Source organism: Oncorhynchus nerka, linkage group LG21 (assembly GCF_034236695.1).
Source record: "Oncorhynchus nerka isolate Pitt River linkage group LG21, Oner_Uvic_2.0, whole genome shotgun sequence".
NCBI classification, from domain to species: domain Eukaryota; kingdom Metazoa; phylum Chordata; class Actinopteri; order Salmoniformes; family Salmonidae; genus Oncorhynchus; species Oncorhynchus nerka.
In genome coordinates, this window is record NC_088416.1 from 35,783,125 (window position 1) to 35,801,243 (window position 18,119).

At 42.9% G+C, this 18,119-nt stretch overlaps 1 protein-coding gene and 1 long non-coding RNA gene across 3 annotated transcripts; both read right to left on the reverse strand.

Annotated features, from left to right (window-relative positions):
* Positions 1-216: 216 nt before the first annotated feature.
* LOC115110750 (uncharacterized) lies at positions 217-2,096 on the reverse strand. The gene is made up of 3 exons (XR_003860678.2): positions 1,909-2,096; positions 1,730-1,783; positions 217-413 (listed from the first exon to the last, which is right to left on the reverse strand). It is a non-coding gene; the product is annotated as an uncharacterized LOC115110750 (long non-coding RNA).
* A 2,464-nt stretch (positions 2,097-4,560) lies between these two features.
* LOC115110748 (serine/threonine-protein phosphatase alpha-2 isoform-like) lies at positions 4,561-17,953 on the reverse strand. Of its 2 annotated transcripts, none has more exons than XM_029636631.2 (8): positions 17,856-17,953; positions 17,478-17,589; positions 7,476-7,607; positions 6,978-7,208; positions 6,772-6,876; positions 6,266-6,489; positions 5,535-5,669; positions 4,561-5,348 (listed from the first exon to the last, which is right to left on the reverse strand). In XM_029636631.2, exons 2-8 carry the CDS (start codon positions 17,530-17,532, stop codon positions 5,232-5,234), a joined length of 999 nt encoding a protein of 332 aa, XP_029492491.1. In that variant the 5' UTR covers positions 17,533-17,589; positions 17,856-17,953; the 3' UTR covers positions 4,561-5,231. The 2 variants fall into 2 exon arrangements, with proteins under 2 accessions (XP_029492491.1, XP_029492492.1); XM_029636632.2 differs by having other exon boundaries at positions 17,478-17,586; positions 17,856-17,946.
* Positions 17,954-18,119: the final 166 nt, after the last annotated feature.

Consider the following 18,119-nt stretch of genomic DNA (forward strand, 5'->3'; position numbering starts at 1 on the left):
TGTCCTATGAAAAATATTACATTTTATGGCACCACTGATTAAGGAAGACATGCGAAGTCCCCCTATACCAGCAAGGGCCTGATTTTGGCCCCAGGTGGTACCCACTACAGTCACAGATCACATTTTTACATAGCCAGACATTTAAATTTCAAAGGAAAGGGTAATGTCACTGGAATTCACATTAGTGCTCACTAAAAAGCAAGGAGACAGTTTCACATGATTGAAGACATCCAAATTGGAGCTGCAATTTATTACAATGCTCTATCGTACAACAGGGATAATGTCATGTGCACGGGTAGAGGACAATGGAGTGTCATGCCATCACTGACAGCAGCTTGTGTTGCACGTCTTGCCCTCCTTGCACACACAACCAGAGGCGCACTTGCTGCTTCCAGTCGGGCAGCAGGAACAACCTGGAGGAATGATAGAAGAGATTAGTCCTGACCAAGACTGGTTTTCCAACAAGACCTGTGGCTGCTATATAATAGGCCTGAAGGCATTTTATCTGGGCTAAAAGTTCAGCTGAATGTTACAGACATGCCACTAGTGGCAGCATCTGGAGTTTGACTGTGGATATTCCATTTTAATATTATTTGACATTGCACTAAATGCTTACAATGTAAGGAAAGATATGCAACTTTGTAATTTCAGGTGAAGGATTCCTTTAAAGCAGGGTTTCCAAACTTGCATCTTGGGCCCATGTTTAGGATTGTTGCCCAAGCACTACACAGCTGATTCAAATAATCAAAGCTTGATGAGTTGATTACATGATTCCGCTGTGTAGTGTTTGGGCAAAAATCTAAGTGTGCACCCAGGACCGAGTTTGGGAACCCATGCTTTAAAGGGACACTAGGGTAGTCAATTTCGCTCTTAGGTCTCAATGGTGGGTTGCGCGTTGACAATGGGCGGATTTGATTATGCCGAGCAGCGGGGCACAGCCTATGACCCTTGATGTGAACGGGCAAAAGTGGTGAGGGAGGAGCCGGTTGGCAAAGCGAACGGTCATTAATCTGCACCGCACCGAATTTGCAAACTAGTTGTTTTCATAGGGAAGGCAGATAAAGAAATTACTATTGCACGTGAAGGCAATCCTACTCATTATTCCTCGCGCATAATTGCGTCACTGAGCGGGCTTTTTCCGGGCACCTGGCTCACGCCCAGGAGTGAGCCAGGTATAACGCACGCCTACCCGGGCCCAATTTGATCGAATCCTCTCATTAGTTTGGGATGTTCAGTCTGTCGAAGACGTGGCTAACAATTGTTCACAACTGAACTGTAAAAAAAAAAAAAAAAAAAAAGCAATCTGCACTGGTTACAGCCATTTTCACATTTCCAGGCCGCAATTGTAAATGAGAACTTGTTCTCAACTTGCCTACGTGGTTAAATAAAATAAAAAATAAGTTCGACATGTACCCATTGATTCTTTAAGAATTTAACTTAAATGCATAATGCGCTTAGTTTAGCTGTCGTATGCCTATTCCATCAGAACACAATATAAAATGCTTACAAGATATTGGAAAATAAAACACTGAAGCTACAACTATATAATGGATAGTCAGTCCTTACATCCAATAGCGCAGTCTAAGTATACATTACTCTAGCTCCATCCGTTTGCGTCGCTTTGCTTCGACAGATTGCACTTTATAGATCACATACACATATTTAGCAGAAGTTATTGCGGGTGTAACATTCTTGTTCCGAGCTCAAACAGATCGACACATGCACTTACTTTTCTTGGCACATTCGCAGTTTGTACACTTGCAGAGTCCACTGCAGCTTCCAGCTATAAACAAAACAAGTCAACTACTAAATTAATAAGGGTCACCTGATTTGCAACTATATAAAAATCCATTGTACCCGTTCAGGTCAATTCGGAATTTAGAGATGAATTCCATTAGGCAAACTTACTTTTTGAGCAATCACAAGGATCCATTTTAGGTTTGAATTATATTTTAGCCCAAACAATTCAACAAGGCTGACCCGACTCCGTTCCAGTGGCGCTTTGTCTGCTATTGATTTGATATTTGGTTCAGCTGTTTTATATGATCGGAATTGATAGGACAATGTGCAAAATATAAATGTGCATTCGTGCTCCGCCTAGTTCTCCCGATAATACAATTTTACTATAAATGATTTCCTATAGATGCATTCGTTGTATACACTAGATGGCGCCCATTTAAAATGTAATCTCAAACATACAATATGGGTAATTCAACATTAGTGGCCTATTGCGTCAATTTATCTTACATTATACACAAACCATGGCTCATTTAAAGTTCCATTATGGAATATTGGCCGTTTCTTGAGACAAAAATGGTCCACTTTTATGGACAGTAATATTGTCCAAAATTTACTTCTCTAGACAGAAGGGGGGCTAACCTCCCCACACCCAAAAGTTTATATTGCACATCATGCATACGAACCATACAGCCAACACTCGAGCAAAACTTCCATATTGTATCATCTTTAAGACAAAAACAGACAAAGTACAAATTCACTATTTTTTATTTTCTACCCGGTAACAGACAGGATTTTTGTGATTGGTTGGAAAACAAATTACATAAAAATAAAACATCATTTTATTTTTATTTAACGTTTTTGATTCATTTATATTTGAGCTTTTCTAGCCTGGGGCGCGTTCAGCAGGACTTAACGTTGTGATACGTTCGGATAGAAATAGGCTATGTAGAACAAACACCTCTGACACGAATACGAACACATCAGCTCTATTCATGGCATTTCTATCTGCAACGTTCGACAACTGAACGTGGCCTTGTATTGCCCCCAGAGACAGTGCATTAAGACAAAACGTCCCTGATTGGTTAAAATAAAAATAAAAACGTTTTACATTATCACAATATCTATATTGCCCTATTCCTTGAAATAAAAGTTCAAAAGAAATAAGATTGATATCGATAGTTACAGTAGATTGTTGGTGATGTCTTAATAATGCGTTTAGCAAATTAATGATCTGACCAACATTACAAGCAGAATGTTTACCCTGCTATGAACAGAGTAGGGTCGGGTGAAATTGGAAGTTGTGAAGTATCATTCTGGACAGCAATACTAAGTAAGACCTGCAATGATCCCCAAAACAATTTATCTTCAAGTTCAGGCATTGTTCTACCCTACTGCCTAAAGCATGTAAGCAAAGCTTGTTTCCAAAATGCATTTTTTCACAAAATTGCAGATGGTCTACATTACAGCTCTGAATCATTGTCTTAAAGCCTTGTCAGAAAACAAGCCATTGACAATTCCGACAACTTGAAACTCCTGCCCTGTTATTTTATCAGCAAAAACGTTTTCCAACCCAAAATGTTCTCTCTAATATTACAGCTCTTTTAAAAACAAGCGTATTACCTTTCCATGTAACATATTGTATATCAAGCATTCAATATCCTTATCTAACAGCAAATAACACTTCCTCTGGTCAATAGATCATAACACGTCATTAAAACCAACACTCCTTGGTCTCACAATATGATCATTTTTCTTTATAATCTACAAAGCCAAAAAACCTTGAGCCATGTGCTCTTTAAAAAACATACTGCCGCCTATGCACCATTGAATGTACAGTACTCCTGATCCCGTCTTCAGTGAGATGACGCAATGGTGAGTGTTGTATGAAATGCACCACCTAGTGGAGAGGAGAGAGCACTAGAAGCAGATATGAGCTAGCGACTAAAATGTGAGAAAGAACCCAGCACAGGAAATGAGCATTAATGTTGTCTGGCAAATTGTTACACATCTTTAAATATAAAAGAGAAGAGAAAAACATGAGCTGAGTAAGGGGTGGGGGGGACAGATGCAAAGTGGGGTGAGAATTGAGGTATGACATTCTTTGACTACTCAGAACCCAGAGGGAAACTACTGAGCAAAATGGGAGACAGAATATGGAAGATGGGGGGGTGAACCAGAGAGATGAATATTGACCGTGTTTAAAGGATAGGGGCAAGGAGAACACATTTTAAGGGGATGATAGAAAATGGCTAAGCAAAAGCCCCCAAAATGCTGTACAGGAAATGGGTAATTCTTGGAGCCAGAAACTCATGCCAACATCCCACCCTGAACAAACAAAGCTTTCGATACCGTTCCGACAAGAGAAGAGCAAGTTGGAATGACAAAGGGGGTAGAGCAGAGGTGTCAAACTCATTGCATGAAGGGCCGAATGTAACTAGGCAAGTCAGTTAAGAACAAATTCTTTACAATGACGTCCTACCCCGGCCAAACACTAACCCGGACGACACTGGGCCAATTGTGCGCCGCCCTATGGGACTCCCACTCATGGCTGGTTGTGATACAGCCTGGAATCAAACCAGGGACTGTAGTGACTCTTCTAGCATTGAGATGCAGTGCCTTAGACCGCTGCGCCACTCGGGATCCCTGAAATTCATTACTATTTAGTGACCTTAATTCATCCACCAAGTACAAGGGTGGAGCAAAAACCCATGGAAACGCAACCCTTTGTGGAATGAGTTCGACATGTGGGTTAGAGGAATTTAATATATAAACAAATCACAAAGCAATGGTGAGGTGAACATAGTGAACAGTGTGATGGGATATTTTAAATAAATGTTCTTTATTAAACATCGGCTTCCAAATAAACTAAAACTCAAGGATTCAAACTTTTTTTTTTATGCATCTACAAAAGAAAAGCAAAACTATTTCACATCCATGATTGCGTTTTCAAATCATTGGTTTTTGGGAGAGAAAAAAAATTAACGTGTCCGCTTCTTGATCTTTGTGAATCCATAAACTAAAAGGGTCCATCTGCACATATCCACCTGTGCTCCCAGTGTGTGCCGTTGTTACCATTTGACCATGCAGATTGACCCCATTGACCCACACACACACACCTCTCAAACAGGATGTACAAAAGCTTGTGTTGAGCATCAAAACAGTGCAGGGCCCTAACAAACAGTAAAGGCTCCTTTCCCCTCCTCCCCCCCAAGTGTGCATTTACATCACTGAAAGGAAGGACCAGTTTCATCTACAAAGTGACAGGAGAACAGAGCAGGGGAAAGGAAGGACATACGAACAGAATACAATAAACCTCTCTTTCAGACACACGGACATACGTACACTCAAACAGTTAAAAACAGTATCAGAGAAAAAGAGGACCGAACCCTAGGTACTGTCTGCTTTGTTGCTGTTTGATGATGAGGGGAAAAGTAGGGCAAAATAGTGTGGGGGGGAGGTGCTTGGTTCAAGGAGGGGGGGTCCAGTGGGTGTTATTTCTTGGCCTTCCCGCCTTTGGCGGAATTCCGTGGCGGGGTGACGGGGCGTCCAGATCCCATTCCTCCACCTCCACCATAAGAGTAGAGCTTCTTATCCGCTGGCTTGAGAATCTGAGGAATAGAGAGGCTTTCTTTAGACAGCTATAAATATACATATACTCCTACAGACTGAACACTGCAGCACGTAACAGGTAAGACAAGGGACTGGCAGAGCTTAAAAATCTAGACTGATGGACAGGAACCGCCAGACTGAAGGAGAGAGAAAAGGGGCAGAGAGAAAAGCAGAAGAATACACACCTGAAAGGAACACATGAGGGTCTCATCCACACTCATCATGGCACCGGCATTATCAAACTCTCCACAGTAGTTAGGGGCAGAGAACAGAGTAACAAGCTGTCTCTTTGCAAAGAACTCGTAACCGTCTTCTACCACCTGAGGACAGGAATGAAAGAGGTAAGAACGCAATGAAAAATAAACAGGAAAAATACCAGGAGTGGATAACCAACAACTGCAGGGCCATCAGTACATTTCAAACAGAGGAGTTACCATCTTAAATGAACACAACCTCCATTGCCAGTAAAAACACAAAATGACACGCTTTAAAGATGGGATCCGCATCGGGGGAAACAGAGCCACTGTTCACCCCAGCACCTTTGTTGTTGTTTGTGTTGTGAAACGGAGCCGTCGTCTTCGGCAGCATGGACCAAAAAAATTCCAGTACATATTCTTCTGTTCTATCCCGCGTGCAATGATGTCAGAGAGGAAAAATAGGGTTTGTTGTTTACAACTTCTTTGTTGTTGTAATATCCCAAACAGACGTGTCAGTGTCACCAATTAAAGATTCCAGCTTTAAAAAAAGTGCTTCAATATTTTATGTAGTGATCTTTGATCATCTGATTTCCCTGATCAATAACAAGATCCCTCTATTCTTCCAAACCCACCATTGGTCTGACAGTGTCCCGCTAAATACTCTCTTCCCAGCCCCTAACCCCCATCAAAAACTCTAAACCACTGAGCTAAGCCATTACCTGATGTGCCCTGCATATAAGGTCCATGTCGTGTTTGTGCAGAAATTTGGCCACCACGTCTGCCCCGAATGTGAAAGAGACCCCGCGGTCGTTCTCGCCCCAGCCCAGGACATCTTTGTCTGGGTCGGCCCACAGCAGGTCACACAGCAGGCCCTGGTCAGGCACATCTGTGGGTCGCATCACTCTGCGCACCTGCTCCATGGACTGGAGGTCTGGAGAGAGGCCTGGACAGAACATAGCACACAGAAACATTATATCACCATACAAATGAATGATGACTGCCATGATACTGTCTTCTACCACCAAGAACAATAAGATCTGAAATCACACCTTGATAACTACCACCTCTTATCAAAGGTATAGTGTATACACTTGAGTCATCTTCCACCACAAACACTTAAGGGGAGTGGTTAATCCAAACGATCATGGGGCCACCAAGTGCTTATTGATAAGGCCCACAGGGGAAAGACCCACACACACAGATCATGCAAGCATACACCACCCACCTCCATGGCAGCAGAAGATCTTCTCATCTACAATGGCAGCCACGGGTAAACAGTTGAAGCAGTCTGTGAACGTCTTCCACAGCTTGATGTTATACCGTCTCTTACCTAAAGAGGAGCAAGGGGCATTACTAAATGGTTAATACTCTGTGTGTGTTCCGGTCTCCTGTTGTTAAGCATGTGTTCCAGCTTCTCGTCTCGGCACTTACATTCGTCATAAAAGCCGTAGATACGGTTAATGGAGGCACACTCGTGGTTGCCGCGCAGCAAGAAGAAGTTCTCTGGGTATTTGACCTTGTAGGCCAGAAGCAAGCAGATGGTCTCCAGGGACTGCTTCCCTCGGTCCACATAGTCCCCTAGGAACAGGTAGTTGCTCTCCGGGGGGAAACCTCCGTACTCAAACAGCCGCAGCAGGTCGTAGTACTGACCGTGGACGTCACCTGCAGGGGGCAGCACAGAGGTGGCCAGTCAGTCACTACCACACCCTCCCTGACTACATTAGATCTGTGTGTGTATACAGGCCGTTGGACTGAGATAGCAAAGGCAATTAGAGATTAGAATTCTACAGTAAATCAGACAAGCAGTCGTGTTATGAAACCTTGGAGCTTTCACTATCAGTTGTCAGAGAGGCGCAGCTGCTTTGCTACACTGACATTAATTACTATGAAACCAATTTTAGCCATGATAACTTATCCAATATGACTCACCGCAGATCTTGAGTGGTGCCTCAAGCTCGAGCAGGATTGGCTGGCTGAGGAAGATTTCGCGAGACTTGAGGCAAAGGCCACGGATCTCGTTCTCTGTCAGCTGAACGTTCTTGCCTGGCCGAGAGCCCTTAACTGGAGGGGAGAGAAAGACAGAGCAAACAGAGTGAGGACTGACGTTGCGCTTATTGGAACAAACATGCTAGGCCAAGACCATGGAAACAACACATACACAAATAGCACAGCCACAGATCTAACACACAGCACACCAGAGCAGAGAAACCAATCAATATCACGGGCCCCGCTGACAGCACAACCCTGAGCATACTGCAGAGTCAAGGTGAATCTGCTCACACAGCACAAGCCAGGAGGATGAACTATTTGATGTGAGAATCTCAAGGTTACAGAGCGTGAAACCTAACTGAAAAGGGTGTTGGAGTCTTTGTTTCTGAGCACTCAAGGCTAGGGGATGATGATGGCAGTGTTGAACTGAGCACCAGCAGAAGGTACAGGCCTGGCTATGTGTCTGAACAAATGTGTGCAGTGTGCACCCAGACCCAGAAGCACGTATGAACACACCACCTGCCTGTCTGCTGATGTAACCAGGACAGAGAGGCTGCAACGGGAAGAGGCACACGCAGCGAATCTCACACTGTACGACTCAAACAAGGATCAAATACACTGCCCTTCAAATCAAAGTAGGCCTAAATCACAATGAAATAAACATATCATTGATGGCCAACTTCAGAGCTCTCTGGTTACAAGTACACCGCATGCAGTCTGGTAGCATAGAGCCTGTGAACTGACAGCAAATGTTGTTAGGCTGCCTCTGACCACACGGCAGAGCTAAGCAGGCTAGTAGTAGCAGGCTGGCAGTAGCAGGATGGTCTGAGATGTGGTCAGGTCACAAGGGACACATGCACAGTGCTGCGCTGAGCATCTTCCTGAGGCAGGCTGTCCCCTAACTCTGCTCTGGATCTCAAGAATCTTACATGTTTGTTGAGTACAGTAGCTAGTTATGACATTCATACATATTCTACCAGGAAAACGAAAACCCACCCTGTGGCTGTGTAAGTGCTACATGTTCATCAAGCAGAGGTGCAAATCCACAGTGCAACTGATATGATAAGTGTTCAATGATCAACAGACAGGTGATCAGCTCTACTGGAGCCACAAATTGGTAAAATGTTTAATGTAGTTATCGTACCATTGTAGCCCTGGAGCAGGGAATAATCTTAAGTATGTTGGCATGATTTGCAGGGCAGCTTGAGGCTTTTGTGGCGCTGCAGGTCAAGTACAGGTTTAATATGATCAGCTGGGTGAGGCTCCTACTTCAATCTCAATACTCCTTCCAAACTAGAACCTTCACTATAGCTGCAAGGGATCACTACAACAGCACATCTATAGTCAAACAAATACAACAGTAGGACTGTAATATTCTGAAATCCTGTTTGCATGACAAGCTCCAGGCAAGGATATAACGGAGCATGTAGTAAGTGTATTCCAGTGACTCATGATGTACGGGGGACTTGTGCAAGAATGCGCATCAGGGTTGTTTGTGTCACAGAATCAATTCCACCCCCTTTCCTGCACGTTCTGCTGTCTTCCCTGGGTGCAGGTCTAATGCCAGCGCTCTATAAACCATCACAGGAGAACTAGGCAATGACAAACAAGCATCAACAGAAAACCTTCTAATATTCAACCATAGACACTTGTTGTGCTCTATCATGCACCTGGTATTGTAATTGCTGAAGATAAATGGGTTAGACACACTTAAGAGAGCAGAACAATAAAATAGCCTGAAACCCTTCAGTGACATTCTGCTTTACAAGCTGGGTGCAGACAGTGTTCTTTACAAAAACACACACCGGGGTTAATTGAACACTTGTCAAAACTCTGACAGCTCAAACTGAACGTTGCTGACCTTGCCAAATACCAAACTAGACGAGGACATGCAGTTATCACACAACACAATGCCACAGATGTCTCACGTTGAGGGAGCATGCAATTGGTATACTGACTGCAGGAATGTCCACCAGAGCTGTTGCCAGAGAATGTCATGTTAATTTCTCCACCATAAGCCGCCTCCAACGTTGTTTTAGAAAAATTGAGAGGCCAGTTGGACGTACTGACAACTGCTTACCACGTTGTGTAGGCGAGCATTTTGCTGATGTCAACGTTATGGTATGGGCTGGTATTTGGTACGAACAACAAACAATTGCATTTTATCGATGGCAATTTGAATCCAGAGAAACCATGACAAGATCGTAAGGCTCATTGTCGTGTCATTCATCCACCGACATCACCTCATGTTCCAGCATGATAATGGACGGCCCATGACGCAACGATCTGTACACAATTCCTGGAAGCTGAAAATGTCCCAGTTCTTCCACGACCTGCATACTCACCCAGCAAGCATGTTTGGGATGCTCTAGATCGACGTGTGTGACAGAGTGTTCCAGTTCCCACTAATATCCAGTAACTTCACAGACATTGAAGAGTGGGACAACATTCGGCTTGGGGATTCAAACCAGCAACCTTTCAGTTACTGGCCCAACGCTCTAACCACTAAGCTACCTGCCTCCCAACTCTATGCGAAGGAGATGTGTCACACAAGATACTGACTGGTTTTCTGTTCCATGCCCCTACCTTTTTTGTAAGGTATTTGTGACCAACAGATGCTTGTGTATTCCTAGTCATGTGAAATCCATAGATTAGGACCCAATGAATTTATTTCAATTGATTGATTTCCTTATTTGAACTGTAACTCAGTAAAATCTTAGAAATTGTTACATGTTGCATTTATATTTTTGTTCAGTGTAGTGCTTTCACAAAAATATATTCTGCCCTAATAAAATCACAGGCAGTGGGAGAGGGGCACACATATTTGTTCTGAAAACGGAGGATGGAAACGGACGAGGACTTCCAGGTAGGACCTCAGCAATATATCTAAATGAGCAGTGTCATGTTAGGGCAGCAACACAGGCCTTGGCCCTAAAGAGTGAAATGTGGGTATAAATAGGGTAGTGCTGCTTGTCACTTTAAACCTGGATTAGGGTCGGCTAAGCCATGACAGAGCTTACTCTAAAGTTAGCCACATGGCCAATGGCAACAGTGAGCTTAGAGAAGGGGCGTGGGGGATGGGGAGGGGGTCAGACAAAGGGCTTTCCGCTTTGCTGGTCACGGGATAGAAAATTTTAAAAGTTGGACAAGCACAATAGGAAAGCCGTTGGGAATCAACAGTTGGCTGGCTTCAGATTCCCTCCTGATATGTCCATGGCTGATATGGACATCCTCAGATGGTGACAGGAGGTGGTAGTAGCGGCCTGGACTGACCGCTCAGATGTACAGGTCAGGAGGCTGATGGTTAATCCCATTGAAACTAGTCACACTGTCACATTTAACTGGTTTGCAAACATTGTCACCAGGCTGGCCCATGTGTTACGGTGTACATGGTGCAGCTAAAGGTTGATGGTAGTCAGTCACCATTCTCTGACAAACAAGTGATTAAGCAACCAGAAGGCAGTTCCCTTGGCCTGTCTCTACATCATAGAAATACAGCAGGATTGGATGGACAAAAAGACACAGGTGATGGTTTATGGACTGGCCAAGACTTCAAAACTCATTTAGAAAATGCCATACATGACGTGTTAGGCTAATTATGACAACTCTCACAACAGAGGCAAACACTCTGCCTTGTAATGAGTTGCCACACCGCAAGAGAAAAAAAGGTCCGCTATATATTGCCAGTACAACTGTTTTTAATTATTTTACTGAACTTGTCAGACAACCTTATCATGGACAGAGTAGAACACAGTTTCCACAACACTTCCACCCATCAAGAGCCACAGTCAAAGTCAAAAGGGGACTAGGGCTGAGCGATACATCTCATTAATTTGAATGTGCATTTTAGCGAGAAATTCCAAACACATGCATCTTAAGAAAAAAGTTCTCCCATTTTTATGTTTATGTCTGCTTGTCTTTTTACTCCAGTGCTGTGTGCACCTTCCCATTCACACACACAAAGCCCCTCCCCCTCACAAAAACAAAGTTGATAGATTACTTCTTTCTCTATGACAACAAGCCATTTCAACTGGCTATTTGCATTTGAGGTTTGGTACAACAGAATCATTCTGTTATGGACACTGAAACACATTTGAGACATTTTACTGTAATAGAAAAGTGAACCTTTCCAACAATACCTGTTTTATGTCTCAACTCCCAAAATGTAGCACAGAGTAGACCCTGTCTAGTCTACTAGCTGTCTAGCCTGTTTATAAATGTGCAATGAGCATAAAAACGAACAACTAAAACATTATGAAACTTCTATTTGATCAATTAAGTAGCAAATAAGCCATTCCATTTTTTGATAACCTAATTCAACACCCATTTTTTGGTGTGTGTGTGTGTATATATATATATATATTCACCTTTATTTAACCAGGTAAGCTAGTTGAGAACACGTTCTCATTTACAACTGCGACCTGGCCAAGATAAAGCATTGACCTCCATACAAAAACACCTCAGTTGACGAGCGAAAAATGTAAAAACACCATCTGCTGAAGAAGACAGATTTTGGGCCCAGCTATTCCTCTCGCTTCACCTCTTCCTCTCTGGTGTGACTCACAAATTTCAGTTAATTACTATAGCTCCTGCCCAGTCATTGTCATCGTTCACCCACGTTTCATCAAACTCGGGCCAGTGCTGTCTGAGATGGTGTTTTATTTTTTTATTTTACTTACGCACGAACAGAGACTAGGGGTCGACCGATTAATCGGAATGGCCGATTAATTAGAGCCGATTTCAAGTTTCCATAACAATCGGGAACTGTGGGTTAACTGCCTTGTTCAGGGGCAGAACGACAGATTTTCACCTTGTCAGCTCAGGGGTTTCAATCTTGCAACCGCACAGTTAACTAGTCCAACACTAACCATTGCACTCCACGAGTAGCATGCCTGTTACGCAAATGCAGTAGAAGCCAAGGTAAATTGCTAGCTAGCATTAAATTTACCTTAGGAAAAACAATCAATCATAATCACTAGTTATAACTACTAATCCAGTTTAGCAGGCAATATTAACCAGGTGAAATTGTGTCATTTCTCTTGCGTTCATTGCACGCAGAGTCAGGGTATATGCAACAGTTTGGGCTGCTTGGCTCATTGCGAACTAATTTGCCAGAGTTTTACGTAATTATGACATTCATTGAAGGTTGTGCAATGTAACAAGAATATTTAGACTTAGGGATGCCACCCGTTAGATAAAATACCGAACGGTTCCGTATTTGACTGAAATAGTAAACGTTTTGTTTTCAAAATTATAGTTTCCGGATTCGATCATATTAATGACCAAAGGCTCGTATTTCTGTGTGTTATTATGTTATAATTAAGTCTGATTTCATAGAGCAGTCTGACTGAGCAGCAGCAGGCCCGTAATCATTCATTCAAACAGCACTTTTGTGCGTTTTGCCAGGAGGTCTTCGCAAGCACAGCGCTGTTTATGACTTCAAGCCTATTAGCCTAATGGCTGGTGTAACTAATGTGAAATGGCTAGCTAGTTAGCTGGGTGTGCGCTAATACTGTTTCAAACGTCTCTCGCTTTTAGATTTGGAGTAGTTATTCCCCTTGCACTGCAAGGGCCGCGGCTTTTGTGGAGCGATGGGTAACGATGCTTCGAGTGTGGCTGTTGTCGATGTGTTCCTGGTTCGAGCCCAGGTAGGGGCGAGGAGGGGGACGGAAGCTTTACTGTTACACTGGCAATACTATAGTGCCTATAAGAACATTCAATAGTCAAAGGTATATGAAATACAAATGGTATAGAGAGAAATAGTCCTATAAATACTATGTTAACTACAACCTAAAACCTCTTACCTTGGTATATTGAAGTCTCATGTTAAAAGGAACCACCAACTTTCATATGTTCTCATGTTCTGAGCAAGGAACTGAAACGTTAGCTTTTTTACATGGCACATATTACTTTCTCCAACACTTTGTTTTTGCATTATTTAAACCAAATTGAACATGTTAAATTATTTATTTGAGGCTAAATTGATTTTATTTATGTTTTATATCAAGTTAAAATAAGTGTTAACTCAGTATTGTTGTAATTGTCATTATTACAAATACTTTTTTATTTATACACATTTAACATTTAAGTCATTTAGCAGACGCTCTTATCCAGAGCGACTTACAAATTGGTGCTTTCACCTTATGACATCCAGTGGAACAGCCACTTTACAATAGTGCATCTAGGTCTTTTAAGGGGGGTGAGAAGGATTACTTTATCCTATCCTAGGTATTCCTTAAAGAGGTGGGGTTTCAGGTGTCTCCGGAAGGTGGTGATTGACTCCGCTGTCCTGGCGTCGTGAGGGAGTTTGTTCCACCATTGGGGGGCCAGAGCAGCGAACAGTTTTGACTGGGCTGAGCGGGAACTGTACTTCCTCAGTGGTAGGGAGGCGAGCAGGCCAGAGGTGGATGAACGCAGTGCCCTTGTTTGGGTGTAGGGCCTGATCAGAGCCTGGAGGTACTGAGGTGCCGTTCCCCTCACAGCTCCGTAGGCAAGCACCATGGTCTTGTAGCGGATGCGAGCTTCAACTGGAAGCCAGTGGAGAGAGCGGAGGAGCGGGGTGACGTGAGAGAACTTGGGAAGGTTGAACACCAGACGGGCTGCGGCGTTCTGGATGAGTTGTAGGGGTTTAATGGCACAGGCAGGGAGCCCAGCCAACAGCGAGTTGCAGTAATCCAGACGGGAGATGACAAGTGCCTGGATTAGGACCTGCACCGCTTCCTGTGTGAGGCAGGGTCGTACTCTGCGGATGTTGTAGAGCATGAACCTACAGGAACGGGCCACCGCCTTGATGTTATTTGATGTATTTATGTATTATTATTTATTTTAAATCGGACGATTAATGGTCCTCCAATAATCGGTATCGGCGTTGAAAAATCATAATCGGTCGACCTCTAACAGAGACCGATCCACAGTCCCCTACCTGATTTAATTGTGGGAAACAACCAAGTGGACAGGCTAGTATGTTGTTCAAACAGTTGGAGACAGACAACATGGTGGAGCCAAAGATTTTTTTTTTTACTAACCCAAGATAGACCACAGCCTGGCGTTTCCAACGGGAACAAATTAGTCATAGTGGGCAGAACAAGCAATGAGTGGGCAGAGCCAAGCAAGAGCTAGAGAGGTCCTATTGGCGCGTTCTAACATGTATTTGCATATTTCCGTTAAGGAACACCTACTCTGAAGTGTGTGTGCAATAACTAAATTTGCCTTTGCACTCCTTCTAAACAACATTCTAATTGTTTTACTTTGACAAAGGGTAAAATCTCCAAAACTTAGTCCACTCTTCATAATGGATTCTAGCTTTGAGAACAGAAAACTTTGTTGAGGTCAAATGTTTCATCAAGGAGAAAATTATCACGATGTCTGCAAAAATCCATCTCGTTCCACCTGGTCTCACTGCCGGCCACTGGGCTTTCTCTCATCACCATATTAGGTAGTGAGTAGAAGTGTCAATCGGATGCTTCACACTTATACATCCGATGAAATGTCTAGATTATTGTGGTGGAGCCCTACAACATTATGCACTGCTATTACCATGATGTAGAGGAGCGATAACACTGAGAAAACAGACATGTGAAAATGTCTAGGTTAACTGCAGTACCATTAGAGTCAATAATTGTCAAAACAGAAATAAGTGATAGCCTATAAATTGATACAGTAATAATCTGTATACATCTAGATCAATAGATTTCAAAATGGGAAGAACAAAACAGCAAATCCAGGGGTTTGAACACCTGACGTGACTTTTAAACCAGTTAGACCAGACTTGGAGAGAGACATTTTTAAATCTAACTAGACAACTTCCTAGAGCAGCAGAATGCCCCACTTCCTGTTTTCAGAACTGTTCCCAGGTCAGCAGAAGCTCATGTCTAGGTCAGCCACTGTGCTCATTACAGCAGGAGGCCCCTGCAGATTTAGTAGCTGGAGGGGCTTATGTTGGTCTGACAGCCTCAAGTCTCCCATTACGCAACATTTATCATACAGATCATAAGTTTGCTTCTGCCCCATGTACACACACACACAGTCCCCAAGGCTCATATCTGTTACGATAGAAGCCATCATAAATCTAAGGAGTGGCCAGGACTGAGGGTAGGCAAACCTGTGTGGTATAGACAGCTTCTCCCCATGCACCAAACACTAACACCTACGTATTATTCAACAGTCCTGTGGTGGTCAATCAGAAACACGGTTAGCAGAATTGTTTTAATCCATCAATACCTCCATAAGCTGCCCACAACAAAAGACGTGATCAGAGTAAAAACCCAAGAGAAAGCAAGACATTAGGCCTGCTACTTGCAAACAACACTGTCCCTCACATTCCCCAAGACGGCCCATATTTCTACTATTCATGCTTCTGTAGCCGATGTGAAATACCTAGCTAGTTAGCGGTGCGGGCTAGTAGTGTTCAATTACTACTAGCCAGCACCGCTAACTAGTGCTGGCTCAGAGCTTGAAGTAGTTGTTTCCCTAGCACTTACAGGGACATTGCTGTTGTGGAGCTATAGGTAATGATGCTTCTTGGTTGACAGTTGGCGGTGTTCAGAGGGTCCTTGGTTCAAGCCCAGGTTGGGGCAAGGAGAGGGGCGACACTTCATTACATTAAAAATGTAATTCTCGCAGAGAATGTAATGTGCTATAATGTTTCCACCGCTAGTGTTTACAGTATGCACAACTTTCAGCCCTGCTATAAGCTACTTGGCCAATGACAAACAAACCCAAATCTGGATATTCCCTTTACTTTATAATGTAGTAAAGCCCATTGGCCTTCTTTAGACAGATAAGAGTCTAAAACCAGGGCACTGGTGTTTCCTGTCCATGGAATTTGGAGTATAACAGTAGTGTGACCCAATTGTGCCCTTCACTCTGTGTAACCAACCACTAATGATATGGCTAAACCTACCTACAACCTACATACAAAAGCAAGTTATTACTTCAGCAAGCACGCTTTCAGCACATGATAATTGCATCCGCAGCTCTGAAAAACATGCTTAAGTATGCTTCTCCCTCATCCAGGCATGAATTGCAATGGGCCTGCTCCTACATTCAGCATCCTCCATTCAGGCTGCAAATGCATCATTTTCCTCCTTAGCTAGCTTTAATGGGCATTAAAAAAAATACTGAAAATATGCATACTTTATGAAACTATGTCTTTTTGGACATTTTTGGATATTCCACATTCTTAGTTGAACATGGTGTGCAACACATTAGATTTTCCAAAAATATAAACAATTGTGGGAAATTGTGTTTCAAAAATAAAGTAAGCATATTTCCCTTGAATGGGGGATGTTTTATGGGGGACACTAGTGTATTACCGTGAATGCACATCCAACCTAGACGATAGTACAGATCTAGCACCCATGTACTATCGTCTGCCTAGGCTACAGTGTAACCGGTGTGTGTTAGACATAGCTAGCTAAATACTGGCAAACAAAAAAACGATATTATGGAAAGATTGGATGCAGGAAACAGAAATGAATGGTAGACAAAACCTGCTAACCGACATTACTGGCTAGCTTTGCATTCATTTTTATAACAGCATACACTAGACAGAACACGGAACATATTTAACGTTACAGTAGCTAGCTAGAGTTAGCTAACACAGCATCATCGTAAAATAGCCGTGTGTCATCTTAACAATGATTTTCCATTAATACTAACAATACAACACAATTGGCAATTCAGGCCGAGTGATAACGATTGAAGCAGCAAGCCAGCCATCTCTCATTTGCCCTACTAGTTCGTAGACCTAGGTAACGTTCTCGCGCTCTAACCCGGACACATCGTTTTCAAAGAGAACAGCTACCTTGACGTTAAGCCTGCTAACTACGCTAACATGCACCAGACATCGTTAAGAGTTCCGACGCTGAAAATACATCAAGCAAATGATTTGTAATTAATCAAATTAAGTGGCTTGATTCCTAGTTAAGTGCAAATCCTCACCTTCCAGAAGACGCTGTATTATGGAGTCGATGTTTAATTTGTCCGGCTCCGCCATTTTACTTATTTTTTTTGTCGTGGTTCAGGCAGTCAAGACCTTCGTTTCGTGTTGCTTCTTCGATGAGACAAAAAAACAAGTACCGATCACGTTAAACAAACAACTAGGCAGCTTATATTTTGTTATGTCAAATTGAGGGGGAAAAATGTCATTTGGCTTTACTTTCCCTTCCGTGTTGTAGCTAGCTGGCTAAATGGGTTAGCTAGCTAGTTAGTTCAAGCTAGCTATCCGATGTTAGTTAGCTAACAAACCAAGCTACCCGCTTTAGTTATAGATAGCCAATAATGAATGATGCAAATACGAAATGTTAACATATAATCAACCTTTGATTTGACAGTAGTCTTCCCGTGTAGAAGACAGGGCCCTTTCAGGTCTGTTTAGTGTCTTTTTGTCTTCGTATTTCAGAGTCCCCCTTTCTCTTCCCCCACTGAACTTAAAAAGGGCCGTGTTGTTCAGGGGAAGCGAGAAGACAGGGGGTTGACACTAAGGAGAGCTTTACATTTACTCAATAATGATTGGGTCACTGCTTGATTTTGAACCCATGTTTTCGTTTTTCATTGGATACATTGTACATCCGTCACACAGTG

Excerpts from the sequence above, each read along its gene's own strand:
- LOC115110748 (XM_029636631.2), bottom strand. The coding sequence starts at position 17,532 with ATGGCGGAGCCGGACAAATTAAACATCGACTCCATAATACAGCGTCTT. Across the intron at positions 7,608-17,477 it reads AATACAGCGTCTTCTGGAAG|TTAAGGGCTCTCGGCCAGGC; the intron begins GTGAGGATTTGC and ends TCTCCCCTCCAG. Across the intron at positions 6,877-6,977 it reads CTACGGCTTTTATGACGAAT|GTAAGAGACGGTATAACATC; the intron begins GTAAGTGCCGAG and ends GCTCCTCTTTAG.